Source organism: Ctenopharyngodon idella, chromosome 1 (genome assembly GCF_019924925.1).
Source record: "Ctenopharyngodon idella isolate HZGC_01 chromosome 1, HZGC01, whole genome shotgun sequence".
Classification (NCBI taxonomy): Eukaryota; Metazoa; Chordata; class Actinopteri; order Cypriniformes; family Xenocyprididae; genus Ctenopharyngodon; species Ctenopharyngodon idella.
This window is the reverse complement of record NC_067220.1, coordinates 18,548,464-18,575,700: the sequence shown is the minus strand read 5'-3', so window position 1 is coordinate 18,575,700 and position 27,237 is coordinate 18,548,464. Positions and strand designations below refer to the sequence as shown.

The 27,237-nt window shown below is 37.0% G+C and overlaps 2 protein-coding genes across 7 annotated transcripts in view; one reads left to right on the top strand and one right to left on the bottom strand.

The window, feature by feature from the left end:
* The window catches only part of rbm47 (RNA binding motif protein 47), a 29,443-nt gene extending 17,190 nt beyond the window's left edge, over nucleotides 1–12,253 (top strand). For 4 of the 6 annotated variants that reach the window (XM_051893015.1, XM_051893024.1, XM_051893035.1 and 1 more), the window contains 5 exons: nucleotides 364–1,084; nucleotides 2,390–2,858; nucleotides 4,383–4,589; nucleotides 5,626–5,816; nucleotides 8,225–12,253. In XM_051893015.1, the coding sequence (XP_051748975.1) occupies nucleotides 395–1,084; nucleotides 2,390–2,858; nucleotides 4,383–4,589; nucleotides 5,626–5,816; nucleotides 8,225–8,476 (1,809 nt within the window). In that variant the 5' untranslated portion in view covers nucleotides 364–394 and the 3' untranslated portion in view covers nucleotides 8,477–12,253. The remainder of the gene's footprint in view (nucleotides 1–363; nucleotides 1,085–2,389; nucleotides 2,859–4,382; nucleotides 4,590–5,625; nucleotides 5,817–8,224) is intronic. The other 2 variants (XM_051893048.1, XM_051893055.1) reach the window with 2 other exon arrangements.
* A 1,459-nt stretch (nucleotides 12,254–13,712) lies between these two features.
* On the bottom strand, nucleotides 13,713–26,919 carry tyrp1b (tyrosinase-related protein 1b). Its single transcript, XM_051893066.1, has 8 exons — nucleotides 26,859–26,919; nucleotides 23,241–23,596; nucleotides 22,783–23,105; nucleotides 20,739–20,943; nucleotides 18,709–18,876; nucleotides 18,357–18,536; nucleotides 18,105–18,254; nucleotides 13,713–14,247 (listed from the first exon to the last, which is right to left on the bottom strand). The coding sequence occupies exons 2-8, from the start codon at nucleotides 23,593–23,595 to the stop codon at nucleotides 14,048–14,050; spliced, it is 1,581 nt and encodes a 526-aa protein (XP_051749026.1). The 5' UTR covers nucleotide 23,596; nucleotides 26,859–26,919; the 3' UTR covers nucleotides 13,713–14,047.
* Between the last annotated feature and the right edge of the window lie 318 nt (nucleotides 26,920–27,237).

The window sequence follows — 27,237 nt, the reverse complement described above, 5'->3', positions numbered from 1 at the left end:
ATGAATATGAGTGTTTTCATACATACATCATAATGTTGTGATGCTTAAATGCACCAGTATCATTTAAAACGATAGATTTTATTTTTTGGTATTTCATTTAAAATGTATTTTTTCTAGACAAAATTGTTTACTGGCTGTATATCAGCCATAACATGGACATGACCAGAATTGCAATATTGGTACATCCCTAATTAACATCAGGCACTGGGATTCCAGTTTCAGTATAAACATCTATTAAAATGAAAAACTATTGAAATTGTATTGTTTATGGAGATTGATTTATAAGCTAATTGTGTTGCGATGTTCATAGTTTGTTTTCAATACAAAATATACTGACCGGATGAATTTTCTGTCTCTTTTTAGACTCCAATCCTGATTGGATGCTTATTTCAGAATGACAGCAGAAGACTCCGCCTCTGCCGTTGCCATGAGTAACCCTAGCCCTTCCTCCTCTAAGTCCTCCTCTGGGCTTCCGCAACATCACAGCTCTATCCCAGAAGGAGTGGCTGGGGCCCCAAATGAAGCTGCACTCGTGGCCTTGATGGAGCGGTCAGGCTATGGAATGGTGCAAGAGAATGGACAACGCAAATACGGCCCGCCACCTGGCTGGCAAGGCCCCTCCCCCCCACGTGGCTGTGAAATCTTTGTGGGTAAAATCCCACGTGACGTTTACGAAGACGAGCTGGTGCCAGTATTTGAGACTGTTGGACGGATCTACGAGATGCGCCTTATGATGGACTTTGACGGGAAGAACCGCGGTTACGCATTCGTCATGTACACCCAGAAGCATGAGGCTAAGCGAGCGGTTCGTGAACTCAATAACTTTGAAATTCGTCCAGGAAGGTTGCTAGGTGTGTGCTGTAGTGTAGATAACTGCCGCCTCTTCATTGGCGGAATCCCCAAAACCAAGAAACGTGAGGAGATCCTGGAGGAAGTTTCCAAGGTGACAGAGGGAGTGCTGGATGTGATCGTGTACGCGAGTGCTGCGGATAAAATGAAGAATCGTGGCTTTGCCTTTGTAGAGTATGAGTCTCACCGTGCTGCTGCTATGGCCAGAAGAAAGCTCATGCCAGGACGAATTCAGGTTAACACCATTTTCCATTGGGATCAAAGGAATTCTTCACTCAAAAATAAAAAAATCTGTCACTATATACTTACAAAATGGAGAATGTTTTGAAGAATCTCCACACAGCAGTTTTCCATACAACAAAAGTTATAGACCACATCTACTAAGCTCTAAAACAAGACATAAAGCATTATAAATGTATTCCATATGACTCATGTGCTCTATTCCACATCTTCTGAAGCCACATGATAAATTTGGGTGAGGAACAGGCTGAAATTAATTTTTAACTAATAATCCTCTCACCCAGTGAGCTGTTAACTTAAAGGGTTAGTTCATCCAAAAAATGAAAATTCTGTCATTAATTACGCACTCTCATGTCGTTCCAAACCTGTAAGACTTTTGTTCGTCTTCGGAACACAAATGAAGATCTTTTTGTTGAAATCTGAGAGCTTTCTGTCCTTCCATAGGCAGCCTTTACAACTGGAACTTTGACACTTCAAAAAGTTCATAAAAAGATTGTAAAACTTATCCATGTGAATCGAGCAGTTTAGTTGTGTGTACAGACACAATCGTTTTATATAAACAGATTTAATTTAGGCTTTTACTCACATATAAACATTGACATTGAATTAGTTTTACGATCTGTTTATGAACTTTTTTAAGTGTCAAAGTCCCAGTTTTGAAGGCAGTCAATGGAGGGACAGAAAGCTCTCAGATTTCATCAAAAAGATCTTCATTTGTGTTCCAAAGATGAACAAAAGTCTTGTGGGTTTGGAACGACATGAGGGTGAGTAATTAATGTTTAAGTAAATTAATTATTTTGGGTGAACTAACCCTTTAAGACTGGATTACTGAGTCAGTGAGTTTAGACTCTAGATCTAGATCAGTCAAATTCATCAAGAAATCATTATTTTGAGACAATTCTTTAACAAATAGGACTGATCCAATTCTGAGTTTTTGTTAGTGGCTACAGTTTTGCTCTGTTCATCAAAAAAGCTATTGAAAGGCTTCAGAAGACTTGGCTCACAAGTCATATGTACTGCTTTTATGGTGCTTTTATAATGTTTAGTTCTGCTTTTTGAAGCTTTACAGATATTCTGTTGTTGGATTGGAAAATAGATGTGTGAAGGTCTTCTCCAATTGTGTTACTTGAAAAAAAAAAAAAATAGGGGTTTGGAATGACATGAGAGTAAATAAATAATGACATATTATTTTTTTTTTGGGCAAACTATTCAGTAAATATTTCTACGACATTTAGTTATTACACCTGCTTTACTTTAAACCTCTTTGTGTGTATATGTTTCTCTCTGTGTGTGTATACAGCTCTGGGGTCACCAGATTGCAGTTGACTGGGCAGAACCTGAGATTGACGTTGACGAGGACGTCATGGAAACAGTGAAAATTCTGTACGTGCGGAACCTGATGATCGAGACCAGTGAGGAGACTCTACGCCAAACCTTTGGCCAGTACAACCCTGGCTGTGTGGAACGTGTCAAAAAAATCCGAGACTACGCCTTTGTTCACTTCGCCAGTCGAGAAGATGCTGTGGTTGCAATGGACAACCTGAATGGCACAGAGATCGAAGGTTCCCGTATCGAAGTGACCCTGGCCAAGCCTGTGGATAAGGAGCAGTACACTCGCTATCAGAAAGCATCGAAGGGAACACCGGCTGCGACACCCACCGACAACACCCAACAAAGTTACGTGTATCAGTGTGACCCATATACACTCGCCTATTACGGCTATCCATACAGCACACTCATTGGACCCAACCGAGAATATTTCATCAAAGGTTGGAGAACTCATTCTCTCTCTTTATTCTCTCATAACTTTATGTACTCAAGAAATGCAATATCATTTGATGAAATCAGAATTACCTTAAAACATTGCTAACAATTGCTTTTTCTTGATGACCTTGAGTGTCATGCTATTGAATGTATTTGGGAAACTAGATTGTTTTCCATCTCTCTCTTGCATAACAGTCCATATTCACACAAGTAATCAGACTTGATCTGTACAAACAAATGTAGGGGATGCATTACAATTAATGTGAAAATTATGTCCCCTTTAACCCAGAGCTTTCATAAGGGCACATCCTTTAAAATAGTGGTTCTCAACCGGTTGGAGAAAAACAATGCTAAAAACCATAAAAATCAAAACCCATGAACTACGCAAGGTATGTGTAAAGGGGTGTAAAGTACTTAAATAATTATATTTTGGGGGGAAATTGTGACAGTGATTACATTTGCTTACTCTTAATCATATATATTTCTGTCCATCGTTCTGAGCTACCAAGCCATATTTACTTTTTAACACTTATGTAGAATTAAAAGTGGAAAATTATACCTTCATCATCAAGTATGTTTTGTCTCGATACAGTACTTTAACTTAAATATAATGAAATAAAAATGGTTTGGTTTGACAAATATGTCTTTTGAGCTGTCAGTTATTGACTTCCAAGAGATTGGCTTCCATTGAAACTCAAGAGACATTTAAAAACCACAATTGTCACTTTTCCTATTCAGAATCTTGCTGTCATGTTAATAATTTTGCGTATTAGTTCATGGTGATATAAAGAAATTTGTTTCCTTTTCTACAATAAACAAGTTTGGTACTATAGCTGCTATTTGATATCCAATGTAAAATCCAGAAGTAAAACCAGTTGAGAACGACTGCTTTAAAAGACAATTTTCAAAACAAAAAGCTCTGTTTGTTGCTAATCACATATTTAATATGGCCACTAGATGGCATGCACTTCGAGATTGTTTTGGGCTGAAGAGCTGAGATCCACAAAAAGTATGATACTGAAACTAATGATGGGAATCTGGTATTATTACATTTCCTAACCCATAATCATCAATTATAAATGCTTGTGGTTTTGGGTTGGGTAGCAGTTGAGAACTGTGATTGCATATTCAATCTGAGACATATTTGGTCCTCCATTATATGATTATCTGAAAAAACTTTATCTTTACTTTTAATTTCAAATTTACTGAAGCACCACTCCCATCTCAAAGAACAGAGGAAAATTACAAAGAGGTGTTCACACTGACAGCAATTTGAATTAGAATGCTGAAAAGTGATTGTGCCTAAGCTCCACCTTAAGTGTAGCCACACCCATATCTTCATCATGAAGTCACCCCATGCGAGCAAACCGTTTATAGAACCTGAATAGAAAGCTGACAGAGAAAGCTAATGACTTTATTTTAAATGTCTGCTCAACCTTAAGCACTGGGGTAACCAGTACTTTTATATAGGTATGTGCCTCCTTGTGGCTCTGTACCTGAACAGCACCTCCTTTCATTTGTATCTCAAGCAGGTACTGTAAGAGGCCGTGGCCGTGCTGGGGCCGGTAATAGGGGCCCAGGGCCCCGCGGCTCATACCTTGGTGGCTATTCAGCTGGCCGAGGCATATACAGCCGCTACCATGAAGGAAAAACCAAATTGCCGGACAAACCTTACGAGATCATGCCCAATCTAGAGCTGACAGCTGTGAACCCAGTGGGCATGAAGCCTGGCACAAGTCAGTGTGAAATTAAAGCACATACATACAGAATTCAACTCAGTTGTGCTCTTGTCCATCCAGTGGAGGCAGAATCTAAAACAGAATCAGATCAACTATGTTTTAGTTTAGAAAAAAATTTTATTACTGAAATTGAGCCACCAGTTAGTTTCACATTCAACTCTTATGTTTAAAAAAATTGCATTTGATTAAATTGGAGTTATTCAACAAAATGTAGAGATACATTTTTAAAACTCTACTGCCCCTACTGGTCTGGAGTGGAACACTAACTTCCTTTCATTATGACAGCTGTCATGGCTGTCACTGCTTACCCTAGTAAGCAGGCTTTTGATTTTTTATTGCTTAAAAGCTTTACTTTTTTAAATTATATACACAATGTTCAAACAATGCTCAAAAACTCTCAAAATGTTATATACCTCCAGATAAAATATATCAATGTACAGTCATTTGAAAAGACAGTTATTAAGGACACTAGGATAAAACAGTCCAGAGAACTAAGCCATCAATAAAAAATACTTACTGAGAGTGTTTGAGTTTGTTTGTTTCTGCATTGAGTTCAAGGTTCTTTATTTTCTTACTAATCAGCTGCTCTGTGTCGAAACTAACTGATCTTGCAGAATTCTGATCTGAGATCAGCGAACTCCTGACTAGAGTATTCTGACGTCACCTAAACCTACTGATCCTAAGTCTGAATTAACGTGGGGAATGAAAAGAGTTTTTGTACATGGAAACAATGTGTGTGTGTGTTTGTGAAAGACAATGTGTGCGTGGTTGTGTGTGGGTGTGGGTTTTTTTGTCGTTAATCTTAAGCTGAGTCATTCACTTGTTGTAAATGAGGACAGGTTGTGCAAGTCTCAGTCTTTTTCCTGCATTTTCCCTTTTATCATTCTTGCACTTTCTGACTTTCTTTCACTTACCTGCATTTTTCATATTTTACATAGTCCACATGTTACATAGTGATATACAGTATGTGCTAATTTTAACTATACATTCTCCATATTTTTGTCCATTGTTCTAATTGTACATGTGTGTGTAGTGGCTCTTCCAGCACTTGGTGCCCAGTACCCTGCTGTTTTTTCTGCTGCTCCAGCACCTAAGTTAATGGAAGAAGGAAAGATGCACCCAGTGGAGCACCTGATAAACCCTTTGGCCCTCCAGCATGACCCCACAGCTGCCTCGGCCACTGGAGCGGTCATGCCTGCAGTCTCCACACCACCCCCTTTCCAGGTACTGACCTGCACCTGAGCAGATGGGACACTTTACAGTTATTATAACACTTAGATAACTCTAACTTTAGATGTGAATGTCCACATCTAAGGTGAAAATGCTGCGCTACATGGCACGTTAACAGCCAATGAAAACATATTTGATGTTTATTGTACAGCTATGAGGAGCGTGATTATGCCTGGAGAATTAGTGTTTTCTCGTACTTCAAGATTCCTCTGATACTGCGATCATGAGACTTGAATTTGAATTGCAATATAAGAGACACTGGAATTTGAATGAAAGGAAGTAGAATTAAAATGACCTGAAATTTAAAGACACGGATGTAACTGCAATAAGTGTCATTTTTAACTAGAAAAGAAAGTCTCATCATAAAAAAAAAAACTTTGAAAGCCTTGTCTGAAAGTATAAATAAGTTTTAATTTTGAAGGGTTTATAGGCCTTTATATTCTTCTTACTTAAATTCCAGTTTAACTCCCTGTTCAATTAAAGTTCTAACTTATTAATTGAAAGGAGGCCAATTCTTAAAATATAAACCCAGACAAGCATAAAATGTTATACCCCTGCAAGAATTCAAGACTATTGGCAGTCTGAAGCAAAGAAATATGGAATTTGTAAAATATTATCAGGAAAATAGTAACAATACAGATCAAAAATACACATCTAGTAAAAATGCAATTTATTGCCTTCACAACTATGGAAATCTGTATGGATTTTGTGCTCATACATTTATGATATGTAAGCAAACATATCAAAAGAAATGTAATAGACTGTTAATGTGCAAATTTTGCTCGTTGTCAAAAACTCAGATTAAGCCTTTGTTGCTTGTTGCTTTATCATGTCTAGTTTTGCCACACTGACCAAGCATGGTCAGTGTGGCAAATTCGCATGGCCAACTTAATCAAGAGTAAAATTTACATGGTGGACTTATTCGCCCTCACCTGAAACTCCCAATCATGCAGATTCCTATTGGAATTAATGGATTTTGCCTGCAAAATTCCACCAAGCAATTAACTCACCTTCACTCTTCCCCGCCATTGACGAGTTTTTCCCGCAATCTGTGTTTTCACTGTTATATGGTAGTGGGCAATATTACAGATTTTCTGAAATAGTACAGCATCTCCGGATCCAAAAACAAGCGAAAACACAGATCTGCTTAAACCAGAAGGAGCAGATAGAAGTTGCTTACGCACATGATCGTCAAACATTCAACAGCATATAAATCAAAACTGCCTAATGTTACTGAGAAAAATGTCAAACCCACAAAGAAGTAGATGACGGTGCAAGCTTGTGGGTGTTTATGGACTCAATCTACTAGATCTATGTTTAGATCATGGTTGTATTTCCGATCCAGACAGAGTTTTTAACAAAAGCACGATTTTCATGATTTTTTGAAAAAAGATTTTTGTTCTAAGTGCATTTTTAATGAAACTTACTATGGAAGCTTGTTTCCACCACTGAATAAAAAAAATAAAAAAGGTAATTGTGACTTTTTATCTCACAATTCTGACTTTTTTCTCGCAATTTGTGAGATTACATCTCACAATTCTGACTTTTTTTCTCAGAATTACGTGATATGCAAGTGATAAAGTCAGAATTCTGTGATATAAACTTGCAATTGCGAGTTATAAAGTTAGAATTGCGAGATATAAAGTCGCTATGCATGTTACAAAGTCAGAATTGTGAGATATTCTGAGAAAAAAGTCAGAATTGCAGGTTTATATCTCGCAATTCTGACTTTATAACACGCAAATGCAAGTTATAAAGTCAGAATTGTGAGATAGAAACTCACAATTGCGAGTTAAAGTCAGAATTGTGAGTTAGAAAGTCAGAATTGCGAGATAAACTCTTAATTCTGAGAAAAAAAGTCAGAATTGCAAGATAGAAACTCAATTCTGACTTTTTTTCTCAGAATTGTGAGTTTATATCTGGCAATTCCTACTTTATAACATGCAATTGCTAGTTATAAAGTCAGAATTGCGAGTTATAAAGTCACAATTGGGAGCCCTTAAACTTGCATTTCTGACTTTATTTCTTGCAATTGCGAGTTTATTATCTCACAGTTCTGAGAAAAGAAGTCAGAATTGTGAGATGTAAACTTGCAATTGTGAGGAAAAAAAAGTCAGAATTGTGAGATAAAAAGTCGGAATTAGCTTTTCTTTTTTTTTTTTTTTTTTTAGTGGCAGAAACAAGCTTCCATAACTTACCCACATTCAAGTGTTGATAAAATAATTCAGAATAATTGAAGCTATAGTTGTTTAAAAGCAGACGCTTTACATATTCATACAACAAAATGTTCTGGGGGCCATCACTTTTTCGTGAAAATGATCAAAAATATTAGCGCTGACAGGCACCTTTTTTAGTAAAGCCTGGCAGGGAAAGAGTTAACAATCTCTCTCTCTATCTCACAGGGTCGTCCTATGACTCCCATCTATGCTATGGCTCATAATGTCCAGAGGATCCCAACTGCAGCTGCCAGTCTGTATGGGGCCGGGTACATGCCTTTCGCTACCCACGCCAACACTGCCACGCTGGCAGCGCTGCAGAAGAATGCTGCGATGGCAGCCGCAACCTATGGAGGGTATGCTGGGTACATGCCTCAGGCCTTCCCTACCACTGCCACCTTCCAGATGCCCATCCATGATATATACCAGACCTACTGAGATACCAGCAGCATCAATCACAATGACTTACAATTACACACACCACATCACCACAGGCCATCAGACATTTACGCTGCATCTATGAAGTCTGCTGGTTAACTGAACCACGCAGAGTAAAACTGACATACTCACAACAAAAATAACACCTTATGACTCGTGTGAAGCTCCCTGGAAGCCTTTAGAGTTGTGCTGGCAGCAAGGATGTAGATTTCCGCTAAATTTACTCACAGCTTCATCAGACCCTCTGGCCCACATTTATTAATCCAGACGTATGACCTAGACCAAAACCACTTTTATATGCTACTGATTAGCTAACTAAGATAGGTAGACTTTTGTATTGTATGTTGTGGACTCAAACCCCTGCAATGTGACCAGAACCTTGCCCGCTTTCCATTTAGACCAATAGGAAACAGTCTGTCAGTTCGACTTCTTAAAGGACTCGACCACTCTTGCTGATTTCCGAAGCCATCACACGACTGAATGAATGACAACTCCTGTTCTCGCGTGATCATTCGCATATTTTATCATCTTGCAAAGGTGTTGTTTATTAGTTGATCACCAGTACAGCGGTGGACTGACTCCGAGTGATATGTTCATATGAAGAAATTCAAAACAGAGCATTTAAGACTTGCAGAAGCACACCTAGTGACATATCACCTGACACATCTTCCCCACACACTCCAGCTGAAAATCGTGAGCCAGAGCGTTCATGTCATTGCACAATCCTAATACCACTCCTCTGCGTTCACGGCCACAAGAATACTGAAGGAGCGTTGTAGTATTAGTGGACTTTAATAAGAGCGTATTTAATGCCTCTCTATGCTTTAGTGCATTTACTTTTGTTTTGTGAAGAAAAACAAATTGACAAAACTGTAAATGAACAAAAAACTGCTGAGCAGAAACTTCAACAACCACAGAAGTAGAAGATTTAAAGTGTTTCATGAAAATGCTGTATTTTGAGTATATAACATATTTGCGAAATGTTTCGAAGATGTCGGAATCTTCCGTCCACTGGGTTTTCTGCGAGCGAGTCCATATGAGAATACCTGCATTCATTTTTCCTTCTGTACTGTTTATTGCTTATGCATTTTTATATTTAGGTTATTTTAAGATTGTACTATTTAGTTGGCTTGAAGACTTTTCAGATGTTGTTTTTATTGTCTAGAGGATTTTTTTTTCTTTTCTGAACTGGAAGATAGACAAACACTGTTTTCCTTCTCATTCTCAGAGGCAAAATAAGTTTGAGTGTTCAAGAAAAAGCAAACTGGAAAAAGAGAAAAAATGTTTTTCAGTCAGTTGACTCTATGCTTGATAACATGTGTTCTCTGTTAAAGGGATAGTTCACCCAAAAATGAAAATTCTGTCATCATTTATTCATTCCAACACTGTATGACTTTCTTTTTTCTGTGGAACATTAAGATATTTTGAGAAATACAGTATTCCTGTCTCAAACTGTAGAGCATGATGCTAACAACGCTATGGTCATTGGTTCGATTCTCCTGGAATCCATGAATTAATGAATTACCTTGAATGCAATGTATGTCGCTTTGGACAAAAGTGTCTACCAGTGTTTTTTGTTTTTTCATACAGTGGAAGTCTGTGCTTTTTGGTACAGGTTTGGAAAGACATGAGAGTGAGTAAATGATTTGCAATGATTTTCATTTTTGTTTAAACTATCCCTTTAAAATGTTTTAAAAGCACAAACTGGACTGACAAAAAGTAGCTGGGTTAAAGATACAGCATCATTTATGATAACTTAAGGTCCGTTCACACCAAGAACGATAACTATATTAGCGTCATTACACATTAATGCACAATGTCGTTCTGTTTATTCTAAATATGTGCGCAGTTATGTCGTCTGCCACTTTAAGTGCTCAAGCTCTATAAAGCAGGATGGATTCTGATTGGCTGTCAGTGTTTTCATCAGCTGGAAACAAAATCATTCCTTTGTGGTGTGGACTGTGCTATTCTGAGAACAATTTTTAAAACTATCTTCATTTTGTAATCATTATAGTCATCATCCTTGGTGAGAACGGGCCTTTAGTTCTGCTTACTTGTGCTGGTTGTGTTTTAGTTAATAGTTGATGACCAACTGTGAGCAGCCCTTATTTTTTCAGACCATTACTGTGATTCCCAGCATCCAGTCCTGTGCATCATTAGGAGAACACAAGCTCCCTTGTATCCGCTTTTGTGCCATTAATACAAATTGCACCTGAAGTACTGTCCCATTTACCGCTGAACCAATTAAGTTGATGTTGTTTATTAACGGTCTTGAGTTGCAGACCTTGAGTTGCAGGATAAAATCAGGTTAATGGCGCGATACTTTCATTCTCCCAATCATAATTCCCCCTATAGATGCTCGTAGACACAGTTGACGGTTGATAGAGTTTTGTAGTTTGTTTTCTTTTGTAGTTCTAACACTGCATTTTTGTAGATCACACTCCATGTTGTGTAGCTACTGTAGTACGATGACTGTTCTGAGGTGCACTTAAACATTTTCGGGTGTTAGAAGTTCTTGTGTATGTATGTGCTTTATAATGTGTTTGAGCAGGCACTTTTGTCTTTTTAGGGGTATTTTGATACCTCTAGAACTGGAATGAACTGGACCAAACTGAAACCAGGGAGCTCAGAGAACCTGTTAATATCCTCATTGCCTTTTCAATGACTGCTGTATGTCATATCAATGTCCTCTTGAAGAATGTTGTATGCCACCTTTATGCCTTCTGTAGGACTGCATATGTCACATGTGCCTTTATTCAGACTGCTGTCTGTTAAGTGACCTCTTAAACACTGTTTGTAATACCACAGTGCTTCTTCTCTCCTATTTTCTTTCAGAAAGTCAAGCTTTTTTGTTTTATACTGTTGTGTCTATGGGGGCTCTGAGTGTTAGAGCGCTGCTTTATGTTGTATTATGCTTTCATGTTCTAACAGAGTTGATGTTTTATTAAGTATAGCCTGTTTTTTTTTTTAGACGAGACTGAGTGAAAGTTTGGGGAGAACTTCATGATATACAACCAAACAAAGAATGACAATCCATGCAGTTCACATCACGTAAGCTAGAGACACATTTTTGCACACTGCTGCCATCATCGAGGACAATGTCTCTCGGTTATGGCATGTCTGTGTTTTTGAGAAAAGTGAACTATCCCCAGTAGTTTTTCTCTGTCTGTTATCTTGTAATCTTTTATTATGAGCGAAGCAGTCAGGATATATTTAATATATACAGTACATTGTTTTTGTGTATGAAGTAAGAGGAAATGCTATAATATATTTTAAGAAGACTTTTCCATCTCATTAGATGTGCTTTAGAGGGTTTGACAGCAACAAAAACTATTTTTTTGCCAAAGTGTTCAATGCTACTAAACTAATGCGAATGTGTGTATGTTCGGATATATAAAAGTGGCTATAAGTTGCCAGTGTGGAGTCAATACTGGCCCAAATTGATCATGCATTCATTGGCAAAACATGCTTTCTTTTGCGACCATTTCATAAAACACTACATGTGTAGCGTTTTTTTTTTTTTTTTTTCTTCCTTTTTTATACTTGTTTTTTGTTGCTAAAAAACAAATGAACAAGACCAGGTGACCTCGGCTGAGGACATTTAGATAATGTAGAATGCTATTGCCAAAATATTCTTATATTTCCTCTTTTTTTTAGGTTTTTTTTTTTTTTTTTTAAGATCTACTAGAACTGTTTTCTTTCTCGCATTGTTTGTTTAAGGCTTTTTGGCATTGTTGTATTTATAGAGGTAGTTTAATAAAGCATTTTCAAAAAGAAGAGTATGATCTGTGCTCGTTCTTTGCTCTCCATTCACACAAAATTATATTACTAAAATTATTAGCAATTTTACCAATTTTTAAAAATGTAAAAACTTTAATTTTAATATTTTGAACTTTACTTTTGTTTTTAAAAATGCCTGTTTTTACAATTATCAGATAATGTAAAGTTCATTAGTTTAAATTTTACAGACAATGATGGTCTTTCTCAATTGAAGATGTCTTTTGGTGATGAACGATGTCCTTAAGTGTACCAAATGGTTTTAACTATACAGCAGGGGGTGCCCAATCCTGTTCCTGAAAAGCTACTTTCCTGCAAAGTCTGGTTTCAACTATATTCCAACACTTAATATTCTGTAAACATTAAGTATTCCTGAAGATCTTAATTAGCTGGTTCAGGTGTGTTTGATTAGGTTTAGTACTGAGCTTTGTACGAAGGTGTGTCCTAGAATAGGATTGAGCACCCCTGAACTAATGTGAAATTTAAACATGCAGTTATGTTTGTATCACTAGGGGGCAGCAGTGCAGAGGAACCAGATGAAGGTTTAAAGTAATAGGATGGGATCTGAGCACCTGTGTTATTGTAATATGGCTAAAACTGTTAGGTTTTTCTTAACATGGCCATTGAGTGCAATGAGGTTGTTCGTTTTCTATGTCTCAGGAAGCTACTAAGTAGAAGTGTCATACTTGACATGATATGGCTTGCTGAATTGGTTATTTTTGCCACTCCTATACATATGCGCAAGGTCAGCCAAGAGGAAATAGGCTTTATTTAATGTGTTTTTCTTTGTAAATAGGGTGACATAACGAGAAGTGGGACAAATATGTTTCATGATTGATTGCCCTTTAAATATCAGCAGAAAATCAAATGTTAATAGTTGCCACAAGGGTAGTTGTCATTTCAAATGTTTTCATTTGCATCACAATCATGCGTAACACTGGATATGATCAAGCTTCAAGCAAATGGAAATGCTCCTCTTAACATAAACACAAGCCTCCATAATACAAATCACTTACACAAAACATTTATGGTAGTTTTTACTTATTATTTTCATTTTTTAATGATAATTGCAATATGTATTGTTCCAAAACTGCAAAATTATTTGTGAGGGTCTGTCGTCCTACTTTTACTTTACCACTTTTTATTCTGGACACTTGCACTTTTGTTTTTTTATTAACCATGACACTATTATGGCATCACATGAACCATGTCATATAATAGTCTGGGTCTGTGTATGAGGATGTGGATACTATCAGGAATTTTATATTTATGGTAACTTCTTGGAGGAGTTTTTTTTTTTCTTGGAAAAATAATTTATGTACCGTAGGCTATATATAAAATTTACTTAGAATTTATGTAACATTGACACTCCTTGAAAGTTGGTTCTGTTGCAGTTCCTGCAGAATTGTCTGCACTGTTAAATAAAATTGCAGACAAGCACACAAAAATGAAACTTAAATGAATTTTAAAACTTTTTTTTTTATCAGAGTAATATAAAAGAGGTCACACTGTACAATAACCTTAAGTCATGTGTTCATAGGGCATTCATAAGCACTGTGTAAACTCAAGGTGACACATTAAACGAAGGGCGCATATGACAGTATTTTCAATGTCTCGCTGGACATGAAAAATATGATAAATAAATAGTCATAAATTAAGCCCCTGTGTCCACAAATTTTTACAATGCTTTTGAACGCTAATAATTCATAATTCAAACTCCTCCAGTACAGGGTGGATGCACAGTGTGCAATAATAAAAGTGTTTAAGATATGTGTTTTTGTTTTAGTTCCTCAGTCACACCACAGACTGAGAAGCATGGCGCTCATCCTCTGAGTAACGCCTGAACTGTTCCCCTAGCAACGGCTCCAGGCCCTCAGCTGAGCGGTAAGAGCGCGCCCGAACAGCACACCCGATGACTCCACCCACGACAGCCACAACAAGCACCATGGCAACAATCGCTATGGTGATGATCTCTGAAACAGTGTATGACCGAGCTGGGGAGGGAGAAAGAGAGAGATTTTTGTTTATATGCATCACACTACAAATGCACCACAAATTAACTGCATTTTTTAATTGTACAAATGTGGCGGCTGCCACTGCTCTCAGTGCATCTTTGATGTTGGTTTGCTAACGGCCCTTAAACTGGTGTTGTGATAAATCGGGTCTTCCCTTGAAATTTGGACTCCATCAGGACCCCAAGCGATCCCAATGATTTAAAGAACTTTTAATGAGTACTCTCTTTACTGTGATTCCTACAATATCCAGCCCGATCTCATGAGAAAACATATTCTACAAGGTGGCGATTTAGTATGAATTTGGATGATACAGAAATGTATGGCAAAAAAAGTTTGGCATGAAGGTTCACCCCTAACCCCACCACTAAACTTAACCATCAGTAGGGCGTAACAAAAAGACGGTGCACTCATATTACTATGAATGGGAGAAAGTGCAACGCGCAATATGGCGTAATAAGTCCCGCCTTCTAAATAAAAGAGCCAGTCGCTGATTGGTAATGTCATCGTGACACTGAAGCTGCAGTTTGAAGCTCCGGTTGCTATAGAAACAGTCAATGTTCTGCGTTGCCCACTTAGGACTGCACATGCGCATTGGCTGCCACCCTAAAAAATAAGCTTTTTAAATGCTATTTTTTTTAACATAAGAAACCACATTTATGAGACAGTTGTTCTCAGATTTCATTGGTGATTTCAAATATGAAATTTAATCGTAATCTTGGTAAACAGCTTAGGAGAATTTGATGTTTCCCCATTCAAAGAGATAGGATCTGCACTTGCATGACTCATTTTTATAGGCGCTTAGCACTTCTGGTTCCATTGTCCCAAAGTCAATGTTTTTTTTGAATGGGTTTTTGGTTAAATGGCTGAAATAAGGTCTGTGGTTAACACAAGCTCAAGATGCTTTCACGTTTTATTCTACAACATAAAATACATCAGTATTAACCTTCCTGTGATTTTTTTAAGCTGTTACATGTCTTGAAAATGACTTTTGCTAACAAGAGGCTAAATCAGACTACAGAGGCTGTCGGCAACATAAACGTCATCATGCCGAACAGGTAAGCTCTTTTATAGCCTAGTTATGCTTAAAACTGCGCACTTACAAACTATTCTAATTCAAACTTTCAGGCAAAATGTCTTTAGATAAAGACTCAAAGAGATGTCGGAAGCTTAGTGTTGGGGGCGTTGAAACCGTGTGGCCGTGGTATAGTTCATTCATAGCAAAGACTAGCATAAATATAGAAAGACGGTTCACTGCTATTAGTTATGAATGGGAGAAACTGCAACACGCAATTTGAGCATAAGAAACAACATTTATGGGACAGTTCATGTCAGATTTCATTGCTGATTTGAATATGTTGTTTAATTCTGAGTTCACCAAGCAGTTTTTGAGATTTCAGGATTCCCCCATTCAAATAGATAGGACTTGGTCTTGGATGCCCAAAATAGCTGTCCAGAGGCGTTGCAAATATGGCCGCCGAGTGAACAGACTTTCCTTGAAAGGGACTTTGTTTATAGGCTACTTTTAGCTTTTTGCTTCTGGCGACTGCATTTAGGCTTCAAAATTTATAAAAGTTGTGTTCATCTGTGAAAATTATCTTGATGGACAAAACATGTAAGTATCATAAACTTTTGTCGATCACATAACTTATTTTTTGCGATAATCCAAAAGCCTACAGGAAAATCCTATTGGGTTTTTTGTCGAGGGAACCAGCGAGATGCTAACTGCCGATTGGCCTACAAAGTGACGTCACAGTTCCACCACTCTATAGCTGCCCAAGAGGCGTTTTAAAGATGGCCACAGAGTGAAAATGACTTGTCTTAAAGGGGCTTTGGATGTAAGCAGGTTGTAGCCTACAAAACCATATGAAAAAGATCGTACAAATTCATACAATTTAGCCACCAATTTGGCAAAATGTAAAATAGTTACGAATTGCCATGAGATTTTGTTGACAAATTCACGCTATGATACATGTTGTTTAAACTATGACCATTAATGTCTATTTTAGTTAGCTTACGTACAGTACTAGCATTTCAAATTAATATTGTTTGTATGCTTGGTATAACTATTAACTGTATAGACGATCCGATTTGCCATGACAGTGGCGGAAGAAGCAGGTGAACATTTCTTCCGCCTAATGGACTGCGCACAGCAAATCAATTGCTTCCGATGATTTTACTTTTAAAATGGCTTAAATATTATCCCTTAAACAGGCAATGTGCACCACAAGATACATACTACTTAGTCTCTTGTAGGAGGTATGAGAAAGATTTTTTCACCCAATACTTTTATTATTATTATAGTTGAGTCTCTTTTGAGTATGTGGGTCATATGACTTGGTTCAATGTGCTCATTTTGTCAGCCTGACCTAAAACCAACACATTCGCCAATGGTGCTAGACATTCTGACTTTGCGGAAAGTAGATATTAATCTTACTTTTCTTCAGTAAAAAAAGCAATAAAAACTGCTAATAATTTGTCTAAAGATGTTGAAAAAGAAAATTAAGTCATACCTTGTTCATGCTGTTATTTAGCACATTTAGATACATTGCCAGATTAGGGTAAGAAAAATCTATGTATTTTAAGTTTAAAAATGGCACAAATGTTAATATTCACATGTTAAACTGATATTATTATATTTAGTTGATTACATTTTCAACTAGATATTTTCTTGCAGGGTAGAACAGGGGGTAGCTAATCCTGCTCCTAGAGGGTTGGCATCCTGCAGAGTTTAGCTCCAACCCCAATCAAACACACCAAAACCTGCAAAAAGTCTTCAGATTTACTTGGAAACTACAGCCACGTGTGTTTGATTAGGACTGGAGCTAAACTCTGCAGGACAGTGGCCCTTAAGCCAGAGTTAACCAGCCCTGAGGTTGAAGATGAGACAGTTCAAAAGTGTAAAAACACAAGAATGCCTTGATTTTAGGATACTTAGACATGTCATACATGCAGCATAGATTGCATATTACATATTTTTTGCATCACTTAAAACAGAAATATTGATATTTGGCTTTTTAAATACCTTAATAGGGCAACGTATCCTGGGAGATACAGCTCATAAAATCCAAAATATATGAAATATATCAAAATCCCTTTGAATATGTTTTACTGAAGTCTAGATTATATAAAAATGGGCCATTAAATGATTTTTTGCTGATCATTTTCCACTCTTGCCTGTTTAAGGGTTATTTTATTGTTGCAAAACAAACAGGGGACTTGGAAAATGATCAGCAAGTCACATGGACTTTTTTGCTGACACTTTTGAGTACTTTATTAAGTGAGTCATGATGTACTGTCATTATACTGAATTCACCCAACCAGATGTTAATCTACTTTTGTGTTGCGCAGATAAAAAAAAAATGAAAAAGGTGTGAGCAAATGATGACAATTTTCTTCTTTGTGTGAACTACACCTTTAAATAACCTAACTTATCCATTTTAAGTTAATTAATAAAGCTTTCCAGAAATGAATGTTCACATGGTTTATGGGTTTATAATGATTGTTTTTTGCTGTGTGCGCTATGCAGAACCTGTTCCAACATGTTCATGGATCAACATTTCAATTAACCAATCATATTTGAGGGACAAGTTTACAGGTTATGTCAAGTTTAGGCTTACAACCAGGGTTATGGGGTTCTACATCAGTGTTATTCACATATCATTTCCCTCTTATTTTAGGAAAAACTTATGGGTAGGGTTAGGTTTAGGGGTAGGGATAGGGTTAAGACTAAATTATTGGACCGGAATGTTGTTCCAGGATCAACAAAATACGTTGACCCGGGAATGTGTCTAACTCTGCAAAATCAGGATGTGTGTATGCTATCACCCATCACTCACTTGGCCACTGAACCTCATAGGTGTAGCCCAGGTTGTCTGGGGCGGTGACAAACATTTCAGCATTTCTGATCGGTGGCCAGAATGGGACCATGTTGAACTCTCTATTGTGACCAATCGGAGCATTTTCCTCAGGATAGACCACTGTTCCTGCTGCATAAGCACAGAGAACACTGGTTAGGATGCAGCTGAAACATGAAACTCTTTTTGATTATGTGTGTATGTACTGTATATATGCATGTGTGTGTGTTTTACCAGCAGTATGCCTCTGAAGCCATTCATCAAAGATGGCATCAGTGAACGTGTGAAGCAGGACAAAGATGGGGTCGTTTGGTGACAGGTGAGTCTGTCCACCTGTGCCATTTAGAAACAAATGAGCCAGGTTGTGCAGACTCCTCACTACTGGGTCATAGTTTCCCTGAGGAGCACTGTAACCTAGTGACACAACAGAGCACCAATTAAAAGTCTCACTTCTCCAAAATGCTGCGAAGAGTTCATGCAGGTGGTTGCCTGTTTGGTGTGCTAGTCTCTTTGTTTGTGGTTCCAAACATATTTCAAAAACCTTTTTTAAGAAATACTGTTATCTGCAGCTGTGTGTGTTTCATACCCTCAATAGTGTTCCTGAAACTCTGAGAAGAAGTCGAGTAATACGGTGGCGTGTCGAAAGTGTTCAGCTCTAGACAGTCAATGACATCCTGTGGTTCTGGTAATCTCTGAACCATGGGTCGAGCCACATTACCCGCAGGGTTTCTTCTGATTGGACTTGACTCTGTACCTGAATACACACCAGGCAGAGAAGGTACATTTTAATAACTTCTGATAAATTTTAATGAAAGTCATTTTTTTTTTTTTTTTTTTTGAAAATACATTAAAAATGCAATTTTAACACACACTGACTTGAAAATGTCTCTTTCGAGGCCAGAAATTAGAACTATAGTGGCTAGTTCCTATAACTGAGTTCCTAGAACGATGGAACGGTGGGAAAACCCCTAATAATGGGCATATTTTTAATTTCTGAATCAAAATTAATTTTGATCTTTTATTTGGGGTATAAAGTTAAAATTGTTTGCGTGATAACTGTCCTGAAATCATAATAAAGAAAAGAAAAAACATCTAATTAAACTTCTCATTAAGTGTCGCATAAATTGTATACAGGAACAACTTTTTTCTTAGGAAAAATATTTTTATATTTTTAACAAAGCTGCTTAACTGCTTATCAATATTTGAAAATTTTTTGACAGCCAAATCATGTAGTGTGGCCAACACAGTCAAATGGTCTGACTAACAACGATTAAAATAATAATAATAATAATTAAAAAATGAAAATGACCCCTTTAAAGACAATAATGACTGTGTGTCAAGGTCAATAAGTCTCTTAAATATCAAATAAATATCAAATAGATATCAAATATCATTTTTACGATAATGCAAGATTTGTTCATGCTGTAAAATGTCATGTGGTGCAACTCCCCAAAAACATGTTTATGAATTGTGAACTGGACCACAAAACCATAAGGGGCAATTTTTTGAAATTGAGATATTAATCTCAGTTATGAAAGCTGAATAAATAAGCTTTCCATTGATATATGGTTTGTTAAGATAGGACAATATTTGGCCGAGATACAACTATTTGAAAATCTGGAATCTGAGGGTGCAAAAAAATCAAAATATTGAGAAAATCACCTTTAATGTTGTCCAAATGAAGTCCTTAGCAATGCATATTACTTACAAAAATAAATTTTTGATATATTTACAGTAGGAAATTTACAAAATATCTTCATGGAACATGATCTTTACTTAATATCCTAATGATTTTTGGCATAAAAGAAAAATCGATAATTTTGACCCATACAATGTATTTTTGGCTATTGCTACAAATATTCCTGTGCAACTTATGACTGGTTTTGTGGTCGAGGGTCACAATGATTAATACTTAATATTTGTAAAAAATACTTTTATCTTAAAAAATATATTTAAAAACTTTTTAGAAAATAATAATTAGGACGTATACACACGTATATTCAAGGTACAAGGAAAAAATGTATTGCTTTTTACTTGATAGTTGCACCACATGACATTTAAAGTCATTGACTTTTTTCAAAACCACATAATGAATAAAACAATTTTTTTTTAAAGAAGCTTGGCATGTTTTAAACTACTTTTATTTCATTGTGATCTGTCATGTCTTTAGCCAATGAGCCAAAAGTCTTCATGAGGTCCCGCAGACTGTGAGTAAGAAGCATCATAAGATTGAATATTATACTATTCAGTTTGTCTGCAATCGTGAGTCACGTACTTGCAAATGCTATCACATGATCCTAATCATTTTGCCCATATAAGGTTTGATCTTTCTTCTGAGCTCTCGAAATGCCTCAAAGGATTAGTTCAAACAGCATGTGAGCAGTCTTAGGTCTTGGAATGCATGTGTGTGTGTGTGTGTGTGTGCGTGTGTGTGTGTGTGTGTGTGTGTGTGTCTTACTGTTGCAGATGGTCTCCAATGTCTCACACTCCCCCACACTCTCACAGATCTCCCACCGAGGAGAGGACACAAAATTAAACGTGTGTTTCTGCAGTATTCTGTGTATATGTGTTTGTGTGATGTGTGTGTTACTGGTATGTTGTGCGAGTGTGTCGTACTGTTGCAGATGGTCCCCAGTGTCTCATACTCCTCCACACTCTCACAGATGACTCTCCACTGAGAGAACACAGAGTTGGAACTGATGCCATTGGTGTCAAAGCTGCTTCTGGCTCCCAGCAGGTCATCAGTGCAGATATCACACTCGTTGCCTCCTATAGCAAAGTTCCAGTACGGCAGGGCAAACGACGGGTCCCCCAGCATGTCCTGTACACACACACATACATATCCCCAACATGTCCCATTAGCTGATCCTTCTATCAATGGGGAATAGTTATTTCTGCTCACTGCACAAGATAATAAGACTTAAATTGATTTTTCTGGAGTAAAGCATAAATCTAACAAAACTTTAGAGATTTATGCTTAAAGCAAGGAAACAAATGAGGTCTTATTATCTCACACAGTTGTTAGTTCTCAAGAAAATTTAGTTCTAAGGATAATTGTGTATTTTTACTGGACAACAACAGAAAAATACTGATTAAAAATGAAATTATTTAAAACAAATTTTGCAGTTCTTCTACAAAACTAAAGTAGACACATTTACTACCACATTTCATCTTTGTCAAGTCATAATTATGAGATAAAAAGTCATAATCATAAAAGTCAAAATTATTGCATAATTATTGCAAAATCAAAGTAATTTTTATCTTCATAATATAACTTTACAACCCCAAAAAATGACGTTTCTCTCATCAGTTACTCCCCTTCATGTAATTCCAAACCAGTATGACTGACTTCCTTCCACTGAATACAAATGAAATGATTAAAGTCCCCCTGTGATGAAAATCAAGTTTTTAATGTTGTTCATTAATGTCTATCTGGTGTTTTAACATGCTTTAAGACAAACCATGTGTAAATTCATAAGTCAACACCATTGCTGAGTATTTTCTCTTTAAAACTGCAGTAAACCAAAGACAGTCTCGAACCCGCGGTTTGAATCGCTGGTGTTTCTGATGTCACAAACTACCTTGTAACCAATCACGTCAATGTGCCGGAGGGCTTTAGCATATCATTTAAAGGACCGCACAAGGGAGTCTCAAAAGAAGGTCATCCCGGTATATTTTTCTGTTGATATGAAAAATCGAGTACATTTAGCAATATGGTGGGTGTATGATGTATATTATGATGCCTTTCTCCACTGACGTTCTGAGTTGTTCAAAGCGTTTCTAAGGATACTGATTGTTAGAAGGCAGCTGTCTGACTCATGAATGTGAACATGGTTTGTGTAACATTACCAACACATTATTAGCTGTTTGGTAACATAGTCAAGAAAAACGCTAATCATACTAATTACTGTTATGTGTCCGACGTTGTAAAAAGCGATACCATTGTGCAGCGTTTACCTTAGTAAATTGACCCGAGTGGATCTCGTCTAAGCTTGTGCAAGTGAGTGGAGGCGGGGCTAATTATCATATTCATAGTTCCGTGTATATTAAATGAGGCAAGGGTGTAGAGTTACATTCAAGCTATTTTAAGGCATTAAGAATTTTTTTTCACAGGAAAAAAAAAAAAAATGTTTAAATATGTAATTTTGGTGATCAAAAATGAGTTGTAAGGGATACAATTATTGACTACAGGGGGACTTTAAAGAATGTATTGTTCACACTTTTCTACTATATTTCAAGCTTTAAAAAGAACATCAAACCATCATAAAAGTAGCCAGAACAACTTCTGTGTCCTTTTCCAAGTTTCTGAAACATACGATAACTTTGTGTAATAAATAGATTAAAATTTAAGTCATAATCCACATCCTGTTTCTCGCTAAAAGCTACTGTATGACTTCAGAAAACTTAAGATATAGGGCATGAGTCATATGAACTATTTTCATGATACTTTTTGAGTCCTTTTTGAAGCTTAAAAGATCCAGTCCGTAATTCATTACATTTGCATGGAAAAGAAAGACCAGTGCATTCCTTAAAATATCTCCTTCCATGTTCTATGAAAGAAGAAAGTCATACAGTTTTGGAAATACGTGGCGTTATTTAATAGGTTTTTCGTATGTCTATTTTCTGCTGTGTAATTATCATTTAGGTATCAATAGGTCACCTGCATGTCTCTCTCCAGTTGCAAAAGGTGGTACCGGTGCCAAGTGACAAATCCTGGTCCTTCGTGAGAGAAATCCACACCTCCGAAGCTCTGCTGGCCTGGACCCATGTAAGTCTTGCTGACCGAATAGTAGTGGGTCCAGACAAAGTAATTATAGATGGTGATGTTCTCAAATTGAACACTTGCTCCATCAGGCCCCAAAATCTCCTGATAGCGGCGGGTGCAGATAACAAGGTCAGGATGGACGGTTCTTTTAGCCTGGTCCAAAGCGTTCACAAAGGCTCTTTTCTCATCTGCAGACATCTGCATGACGTTACGTCGCACTGGGAACACAAACAGACTCAGGTGAGAAAGAAAGCAAAGCATACAAACATCACATGCACTGTATGTATTTGCAATGCATATTTGTATGAGCAGCATGAACATGTGTATTTGAGCGTGTGGATGTTTATCCTCACCCACGGTGACTCTTTGATCACAGTTTGGCCCTGTCAGACCATGTCGGCATCGCCCACAGTTAAATCCACTGAAGTTGCCGTTGCATTGGCAGGTTCTGTTAAAGAACCGCAGTGGCCATCGTTCTCTATCATCCCGCCCATCGTGAGGATACTGAGGCCCGTGTGGGCGGCGGTCAGCGGTAATTGACACGCATTGACCTCTGCCAGTACTGGATCCACACTCATCATTGGGCAGTCCAGTAGGTGATGGGCAGCAGGTGCCACTCTGCAGACCTTCTGGTGTCACACACTGACGTGGGAACTGAGCGTGCGTCAGCACAACGCACATTAGCACTAAACACACACTCTTCCTCATCCTGGAAAGATATATATGGACCCGTATGCATTAAAATATCCTTAGTTCACCCAAAAATGACAATTTTGTCCTCAGTTACTAAACCTCTTGCCATTACAAACCTGTATGACTTCCTTTATTCTATGGAACACAACAGATGTTGAACAGAATGAGAATCAAACAGGCTTGGAGCAGCATGAGCAGTGTTGGAGGCAATGCATTACAAGTAACGTGAGTTATGTAATCAGATTACTTTATCCAAGTAACTAGTAAAGTAACACATTACTTTTAAATTTACAACAATATATCTGAGTTACTTTTTCAAATAAATAACTCAAGTTACTTTGTTTTCCCATTTACTGACTGACAGCTCTCCTGTCCCCATATTGAGAGAAATCAGGAGTAAGTGCAAAGCCATTGTGTGTGCTGTGTAGACATGATGGTTATTGTAGATCTAGACTAAATGTGAGCATGCGTTTACTCATCTCACTTGAAGACTGTGAAATGCAAACTCAGAATATTATGCAAACCAGCAATAATTAAATATGTTAAATAACAAAAACATTAGAGGGTATGCACTGACGTCACTTTCCCGCCGGAACACGTTCCCTCAGACGGACTGAGTGGCAAAAGAGCTGCTGCATGACTGGATTTAATAGGGGAAACTGCGAAAACGCGAATAAAACAAACGATTACACTAAAGGTTGGGCTCTATAGAGTTCCTTACAACTTGTCAAAGAAACCTAATCCATGGACATTGACATGTAGCCAGTTCCTGACATTTATATGTGCCTGATTTCGACGCCGGGGAAATACATAAAGCAAATCTGCCTGTGAACGCTTTATATAAATACAATATAGGTCTAAATCCGGGAGATCACTTATATCAATGTTATATATATCGTCCAGCCCTAAAACTTGTATAGTTTTTGTCAGTGTTTATTTAAAAACACCCAATTATGCAGAATATAAGATGGTAAATATTAAACTGATGTGTTGTCAATACAATATATAACAATACAATATATAGGGTATAATTTTACCCCAAAATCCAACATATTAACAGAATGATAACCGCAAATCAACGTTTCTCTGCCTGGAGTCCAGTCGTTTCTGTGAACTGCAGCGATCAATTTGCTTCTTTTTCTGTAGGTAGCTTTCGGCAGTCTGTAAAAATATACCTCAGATTTCTTGTCGAATCTATTTTTCTAGTTACTCGCAAAGTTCTTTTCCAATTTGGATGTGTTTTGTGTGTTTTTTGCGACATTCACACTGAAAACCAATGCTGCCACTCAGTCTTTTTGCTACTCAGTGGGCGTAACCGCAGTCACAACGGCCGACGGTGACATCATGTGCATACCCTCTATACTTTATGCATTTAATCTCACTTTATTAACCAATGTCTTTGCTGCTGACCTTTCATGATCCAATTCAACCATACGAATAAGCAAAAATGACTTTAGTTAAACATCACATTTGTGTTTCATTTTTTTGTTTTTATTGTTAAAGTAAGAGTGTTGAACTTTCTTCTCCTGCGTCCTATTCTTAGGCACAGCTGAAAGGTTTGTTTGAGCTGCGCCCTCTACTGTACAGGCATGAATTTGCATTTCCTTCAGCCTGAGGCTTATTCATTTCACTTTGGTTTGAAAGGGCCTTTACATTTGCCAAAAACTGAACTTTTGTTAATAAAAAACACAAATAAGCCCAGCCCAGGTGAGAAAAAGTAACGCAAAAGTGATGTAATGCATTACTTTCCATAAAAAGTAACTAAGTTATGCAATTAGTACCTTTTTTAGTGAGTAACGCTATATTGTAACGCATTACTTTTAAAAGTAACTTTCCACAACACTGAGCACGAGGGTGAGTCAGTTACTTTTGGAGGATGAAATATCCCTTTAAAATGGCATAGACTGTGCAAATTAAGTTATTTAACATGGCCAATATCTATCAATCATAAAAATCTGCAGTGCTTTTCAATTATCCATGCAGCTAGTACTGGCAAACTATTAAAAAAAAGGTTACACTTTATTTCAGTGGTCCACTTCAGCTCTTCTACTAACTATAGGTAACTTTGTAACTACATGTCAACTAACTCTCATTAGAGTATTAGTAAACTGTTAGGTTAGGGTTTGAGTAAGTAAAATAAGTTGAAATGTAGTTTCAAAGTTACTTATAGTCAGTAGAATGTCTGTCGGGGGACCATTAAAATAATGTGTTAGCAGATATTTAGCAGACAGTCTACCAATAATCTACTAATACTGTAATGAGGGTTGACATGTAGTTGTAATGTTACTTATAGTTAGTAGAGTGTCTAAAGTGCGCCATCAAAAAAAAAAAAAAAAAGTGTTACCAGAAAAAACTTTTTTTTTTTTTTTTTACAAAAATAATTTTTTTAATCAGTATTTTTGTCTCATTTCCAAGACAAAATACAGTACCTAAACATAAGATAACAAATTAAATGTAGAAGCAAAACTGCATGAGATTTTAAGAATTGTTTTCAAAAAATATATCTTAAGATAAATTTTTTCTTGTTTTAAGCATAAACTTTGCAAAATTTTACTAGATATATGCTTAAAACAAGAAAAAAAAAACTTGTTTAAAGCATTGTGATTTTAATTTAATTTTTTCCACAGTTAAATTGGATAAATTACATGTGAAGAGAAAATTATTTCATCACAAAGCGTTATGGTTTTGCTTCAGGAAAAAGAGTAACCCACTCTTAACCCACAATCTGCAAAAGAAATGGTACCTAAGGAAGCTGGTAAAGCTTTTGGGATCAGTGCAAAAAAAAAATGCTAAGTAAGATCCATTCTTACTGCAGAAGATCTGAAAAATGTAAGAAATGTATTACCCTGTCAGAGAGAAACAATGGAAAGCAACAGTTGATTTTCTCTCTCTCTCTCTCTTTTTTTTTTTGAAGTAGTAGGCTTGCAGTTGTATAACAGCCTTCTAGAAGCATCTAAGTTATAGACTGTTCAAACTTCACAACCTCAAACTGTCTAACTTGCTGACTATGTCCTCAGAGTAAACCCACACATAGATCGTCTTAATGGTTCATACAAAATAAAATAATGTATTTCCTTTATCGATTTGTCATCTCGACTCTTATGATAGCAAAAAGAACCTGACAATAAATCACATACATTTAACTCATACTGTTATAGCATCATTAATTCTGAAATGATTTATTAAACAACAATTCATCCATGTCATGCCCTAGTGGGCCAGAATGTCTTCAAACAATGCAGTGATATAAAGTGTAAAAAAAAGTTAAAAGTATATACCTTATATCATCCGTTTTCTCTTTTCTGCCCCACTCTTTCTCTCACACACACTAGTGCCCCCCTGTGCTGCCCCCTGGCCAACTCTTTTATACTTACACCCCTCCTGACTGCACTCATCTCTCTGATCCCTCCATCCCGTGATCAGCAGCCAGTAGAGGGAGGGAGAGGAGAGAGAGAAAGGGTAAAGACAGAGTCCACAACTTTCTTACCTCTTCAATGAATGTGGCTCTTCATTTACGTATATTGGTTTGACATTTATAAAGGTCTGATGGATCAGTGGTCTTTGCTTTCATAACAGGCAAAAAAGTGGACTGAAACAACCATTTATGTAAGAAAAGACACGTCTCATGTCTGTCACGATAGGTTTGTGCAGGAAAGA

Coding starts and splice junctions, on each gene's coding strand:
- tyrp1b (XM_051893066.1), bottom strand. CDS start 23,595: ATGAGGAAGAGTGTGTGTTTAGTGCTAATGTGCGTTGTGCTGACGCAC. Junction 18,537..18,708: donor TTTCAGGAACACTATTGAGG/GTATGAAACACA, acceptor TTGTGTCACTAG/GTTACAGTGCTCCTCAGGGA. Junction 18,255..18,356: donor GCTTCAGAGGCATACTGCTG/GTAAAACACACA, acceptor GTGCTTATGCAG/CAGGAACAGTGGTCTATCCT.